Source organism: Camelus dromedarius, chromosome 13 (assembly GCF_036321535.1).
Source record: "Camelus dromedarius isolate mCamDro1 chromosome 13, mCamDro1.pat, whole genome shotgun sequence".
NCBI classification, from domain to species: Eukaryota; Metazoa; Chordata; class Mammalia; order Artiodactyla; family Camelidae; genus Camelus; species Camelus dromedarius.
The window spans coordinates 12350815-12356770 of record NC_087448.1 but is presented as its reverse complement, the minus strand read 5'-3'; the positions used below and the strand labels follow the sequence as shown (position 1 = coordinate 12356770).

The window sequence follows — 5956 nt, the reverse complement described above, 5'->3', positions numbered from 1 at the left end:
CACATTTGTTAGAGCTTTTAGAAACTTATACAGAAAGCGAGCACATTTACATAAGCTGGTCTTTGTTGGAAGTTTTTAAAAGAGTGACAGTGGCCCACAAGTGAAAAGCTGGGGCAGAAACATAAAAAATTGTTCTAACTTTAAGTCAGCAAACATGGCATAGCTACCGAGACAAGCTACAAGCCCCTAATGAGATAAGTCTAACTCAGAAATCAGCTCGAATAACTCAGCCACAGTCACAAGGATGTAATGGAGGGCTTTACTTGAAAGGTTGACAAAATGAAGAGAGATCCAAAACCCAACAAACCATTTAGTTAAAATGTTACTTTTTTTGGAAACAGAGTACACATAGTACCACAAAGTATAAAAAATGCAAAAAACAGTTTATATGAACTTTCTGACTGTTGAAAATGTCACTGTTAAGAATAGAACTAAATTAGTTTTGAGGTATTTTATAATATGGTTGGGCATTTTAAAAAAAGTGAAAAAAACTACAGACACATACAAATTTAGTATTGACTTGATCTGTTCTACTCAAATTCCAATAAATTAATTGACATTTAAAATTGCTACATTTTATTCATAAAATATCCAAGGTCAAGGTTATGCTGCAGAAATAGTACAGATCTGAAGTAATTGTTTAATAGTAACAAACAACATGCTTGCAATGGCTCAAAGTGGCACAGGGTAAAGGTGCTTCTGGAAAGTGTAGTTAACATGGGCCTAGCTACATTTTTGTAACTCTAAACTTACTTCTATGTGAACAATAAGCAGTCTACACTTGGAATTTCACTGATTCTACTAATTCAATTCTACGGATACTAACAGAATTTTATAATAAAACACTTCCAATGTGATAATGTACATGGGAAAGATATTTTAAAAAGTTTTAATTCAAACCAAAACCTGCTGTAAGTTTTTTTTTTTTAAATTCACTTAAATATTAGTTGAAAAAAATACACTTAAATACTAGAGTACCGTTCTAAAGAAAAAACTTTTATGACTTCAATGACACGTCATTTTTAAAAGCAGCAGCAGTCTTAAACACCTTTATATGCTTCAAAATACTGTTGACAGTTTGTTTTTCAATACTGCATTAGGTGCCATTAAAGAGACTCTTGTTCCTTCAGAACCAGCTTCCTTGTTATTGTGGGAAATACTGTCAGGCAGGAGCATTGGAGTCCTGTAGGCTGAGGACTGAAATACTGCTGGCGTCTGCTAGGACCTCCTGACGTGTGGGATGACAGTTACACGTCTGAAGAGTCACTCCAATCAGTCACGGTGACTAAGCTGCTTTTCAGTGTGCTTGATTCATCCTGAAGTCCTGTGGAGAAAGAGAGGAGGGAGGGAGGGGAGGCCCCAGTGATTAAACAAGCACCTTGTCCAGCCCATAAAAATCCATAACTTCACACTGCAATTTGTCACTGAGTGTCTGAGTCTGCTCGCCACCCCACCTCCAGCTCCCACAGGAGACAGTGCCGGAGGCAGGAAACAACCTGGCCACAGGATGGCCACGTCTCTAGGGCAGCCTCGCAGGGCCCTTGTAAGGAAGCTTCTTCCCGGCCTCTCTTTCCCGGCATTCAGTACAGGGCCTGGAGGCTGACAGCGGTAAAGGGAGGAGGATGAAATTAACAATCCAAGGAGGGACTAGGTGGTAAAGACAGATTTTCTAGGATAGATGAGGTTAAATATGAAGTTAGTTCAAAAGTGCCTTGAGCCACCACTGAAATAGTACAGTGCAGAGAATTCCACTTGAGTGTGTCTCTAGAAGTACTTCCTTTGAGGGGCCTGGGGTCACGGAATTGCAGGAGGAAGGAAATGTACTCAAGGTGTCCTCTTGGTCCTGTGCCCTTACAGAGTCGCTGTAACATAAAAATGTCTTTTGGTTTTTCAACGATTAGGATTGATCTTCAGACGCTGCACAGAAAACTTACAATGGTGACAGAAGGTCAGTGTTATGAATGACATGTTGGTGGAGAGAAGAGGCCAAGTAAAGGGTAGAGGCAGCAACGGCTTATCTTACAAAGGGGGGAGTGCAGCAGGAGATCCTGCTGCAAACCAAAAGAGCAAATGTAGAGATGTGCATGCATTCATTTAAAATTACAGAAAGGGGAACAAAAGTACTGAAGAAGGGGCATGAGTGGTGCAGGGAATGGGGAAAAGAGCCAAATCCTCATCTGTCTTAGCAGGACATTGACAGGTCACGTCTAAAGCTGATGAGTCTAGAAATAGGGGTCTGAGCCCAGTTACTCAGAGGCACGGCTCATGAGATGCACTGATGCAGAACTGCTGAGAGGAGGCACTGCGGGGGTTGGGCGTGGCATGGAGAAGAGTCACTTTGAGTAAAAGAACACAAATGACATTTCCTGGTTTTTAAAATTAAATGGATTGAGAGTTACTGGACTTATTATCCAGACTCTAGACTGCGTGGATAGGTACAAATGCAGTGAATGGTTTCATGTCATTTATCCCACTGGCTCCAATGCTAAAAACGAAACGAAACCTTCCTTAGAAGAAAATCAAGAAAAAATTTACTATGTAAACAGATGAATACAGGAAGTTGGTCAGGGAAAATGGCCTCATTTAGGTATAGATCAGAAATTTAAATTTCTATGAGGCATCTGTATAAAGTGAGTATTTGTATGGGCATTTTCAAAAAATGTATTTTAAAAATTTAAAAACTAAAAATTAGACCTAAAGTTAAATTTTTTTAATTAGTAAATATATAGAAAGAAGTAAATTGCTTGCATTCAGTCCATATTAGAATAATATAACATTCTTTGTTATGCCCACAGAGTGTTTTTTGTCTGATGATATGTTAGCATAGTTTAATTAGATACTTAAAAAGGCTTCTACTAGACACCAAAGGAGCGAACCTTCTCCCTTTGGCCCTTTCAGGTTAGTTGCACCCCAGGCACTTGGCACTTGAATAGAATTTGATTCCTTCTTCACAGGTGGGGGTTCCCTCTGTTCTCTCTCGATTCTTCTCCCCAAAGATTTTTCTTCCTCTAAGGATGATATGTCCCAGTCGTCGTCATCCACATCTGCACACTGAAAAAAAAAAAAAACACGTGGAGGATAATGAATGTTTCTTAAAGAAACTGCATGTTCGAGCCCCTCAATCACTTTGTTGGCCAGACTGAGCCACCGACACACATGATAAGAAGTCGGGAGCCTCAGAAGATCCCCTATCTGGTCATCTCTGGAGGGCAGTGACATGGAAATCTGTGCTGTGAAAGTGGAGAGAACCATGTTTATTGTCTGTTTCATTGCATGGAAATGTTACGTTTCCTACTCATCAATCACGAATTTAGAACATTCTGTAAACACTACGCTGCAGAACTCAAGTCAGGGTGCCCCCCAAGGAGGAGCTAGGCCGGCTCTGGGGCTCCTACCTTTGTGATAACAGGACATTTAACTGCAGGACACATCACATAGGCCCTGCAGAACCGGCCCCGGACCAAAGGCACGCTTGTTTCTCCGGCGCCCTTTCTGAGTAGGACGCGTCGGCGCGCTCTCCATGACGTCACTTCCTCTCATTTCTAGGTTGTGTAACACAGGTGGTGCTAACTTACAAAAGTAATGTGAGGAAAGCTCTGGATTCCTTAGGTGAACAGGGGAAGAATTACGTCTGCTCTAAGTGAAAAAGAGCAACTACACTGGAAGACCCGGTAAACACAGACGAGCCGCGCGGGGACTGAACCCACGGAAACCCTTCCGGCGTCCAGGTGCCGGAGCCGCCGGAATGTGCGGCCTCGCCTCCATCAGGCTCAGAGGAGCGCGGCCCTGCCCTCCGCTCGCTCAGTCTCCCTGAAGCATTTCTCCTGTGACTCTGGCTCCCAAAGTGGGGGTAAACCCCGGAAAGCCCCTACTTCCAGGTCACCTACAGTAGCAGAAAGGTCCCCGGACTCAGACCCGAAGGCCCCAGGTTCTGGTCAGCCACAAGTGACCGTGAATAAACTACCTAATGTCTGCAAAAGTCAAATGATGCATGGGACAGGATTCTGAAAACCTGTAAAACTTGGTAAGTGTATGATGTGTTATTACCAGTTATCCTTCCAATACCTCTGATTCTCTGTGGAATGGGAAGAAACAATACTGAAAACAAGGTAAAAATCCCAACGTCTACTATTCTAAAATAATTATGAGAAGGAAAAGACAGGCTGGACTAACAAACTAACTCGTAAATTAAATGTAGTAAGTGTCGGTTTACTGATCTAAGTGTTGCTGGGCTAACTCGTAAATCTGAAGTTTAGTCAGATAACAAGCTAACTCTTAAATCCAAGCTCAACAAGTGTCAGTAACATGATCTGTTCCTACTAGATAAGTTCCAGTGTACTGATTCCTTGCTTTTGCTGTTCGTGCCTTATTGGCTAATAACCCCAAGCTTGTAATTAGCTCTATAAAACCTCATACACACGTCTTGGAGGTGCTCAGGGATTTGGAGCAGAAGCCCCTCTGAGCCTGCCGGTGTAATACATCTGAGTACTCCAACCCTCCGAGTGGTGCTTGTTTCTTGGCTAGCCTGTCGTTTCTGTAACAATTATACTTGTTTTACATTTCACTATAAAAAATACAACTATTAAAGTGTATTCATTAAAAGATGATTTGTCTGTGTATGTTTAGCAAGTAAAAGTGATTTCACCTTTAGATCTTCTTTTAGTTCTTTTTTGAGGAATGCCTCAGCAACATTAATCCCACCAACTGGCTTATTCACATTTTTGTGATTTGAAACCGTCTTTTCAACTTTTCCAGTTAATGTTTTAATGGAGGTTCCTGTAGGACCAATAGAAAATAGGTGAAGTTAAAAAAATTAATATCTATCTTCAGTTCCAAAATAACCTTACAAACAATTTGAGAGTCTAGGCTTTGCAAGTAATTATACGTTGTTAAATTTAAGTCAACTGATGTATTTTGGGGATTAAAAAGGTTACATTAAACACTTAGAATCCCTTTTAAAAAAATCATAGTCCGCTAGACTAGAAGAATACAATTTTTATTTTAAATCAAGGAAGGATGGTCTCATTCAGGTACATGGTCAGAAACTTTATAATTCTAGTGAAGGAGCCTACAGAATAGTATATTCATACAGTATTTAAAAATCAATTATTTTTAAATGAGTAGTTATATTTTACATAATTATATAAATACATGGTATATACAAATTATACACAGTAAATTACATCTGATATGCTTAAATATATAATTTTTAAACTGCATTAAACAGAATTTCTTTTTTTTTTTTTAATGACCCTTTAGCTTCAGTTCTCTTCAGCAAATTATCAGCAGTTATAAACTTGGACCTTTTGTTTCTTTAGGATTGCCCCATCTCCAAAATGCAGCACTGTGTAGTAGAACAGCTGTTCTCACAGTGACCCAGTGTTAGGGGTTGAATTGTGTCCCAAATGCCTATGTTTAAGTCCTTCCCCAAGTACTTCAGAATGTGACCTGATTTGGAGAAAGGACCTTTAAAGAGGTAATCAAGTTACGATGAGGTCACCAGGTCCTTACAAACACGGGAAATTTGGACACAGATGCACACACAGAGGGAAGTTGATGTGATGAGGTGGAGGGAGAAGACAGCCATCTACAAGCCAAGGACAGAAGCACAGAGCAGACCCTTTCCTCACAGCCCTCAAAGGAACCAACCTTGCCACCTTGATTTTGGCCTTCCAGCTCCTGTGAGACAAGCCACTCAGTGCGTGGTTCTCTGTTATAGCAGCCCTTGTATTTGTTACTAATACATCCAGGCCTCCCCAACTCCTTCCTCTCCTCCCACCTGAACATCAATGACTTGCCAAGTCCTGTCTGTTTTCCTCAGGCAGCAGGAGCTTTTTGGATTAACCTCCTCCTTTCCTGAGCACTTTCTCAGCTCCCAGTCCCAGTGCTTGGTGTCCCCAGTTGAGAATCACTGTTCTAAACAAAATTTGAGAGATTTTCAATGATAAAAGCTTAC

At 40.9% G+C, this 5956-nt stretch overlaps 1 protein-coding gene across 7 annotated transcripts in view; it reads right to left on the bottom strand.

Moving 5' to 3' along the window:
• Positions 1-243: 243 nt before the first annotated feature.
• Positions 244-5956, bottom strand: part of DZIP1 (DAZ interacting zinc finger protein 1) — a 47980-nt gene continuing 42267 nt past the window's right edge. For all 7 annotated transcript variants that reach the window (XM_064493019.1, XM_064493020.1, XM_064493022.1 and 4 more), the window contains 3 exons: positions 4646-4776; positions 2877-3051; positions 244-1324 (listed from right to left, as the gene is read on the bottom strand). In XM_064493019.1, the coding sequence (XP_064349089.1) occupies positions 1248-1324; positions 2877-3051; positions 4646-4776 (383 nt within the window). In that variant the 3' untranslated portion in view covers positions 244-1247. The remainder of the gene's footprint in view (positions 1325-2876; positions 3052-4645; positions 4777-5956) is intronic.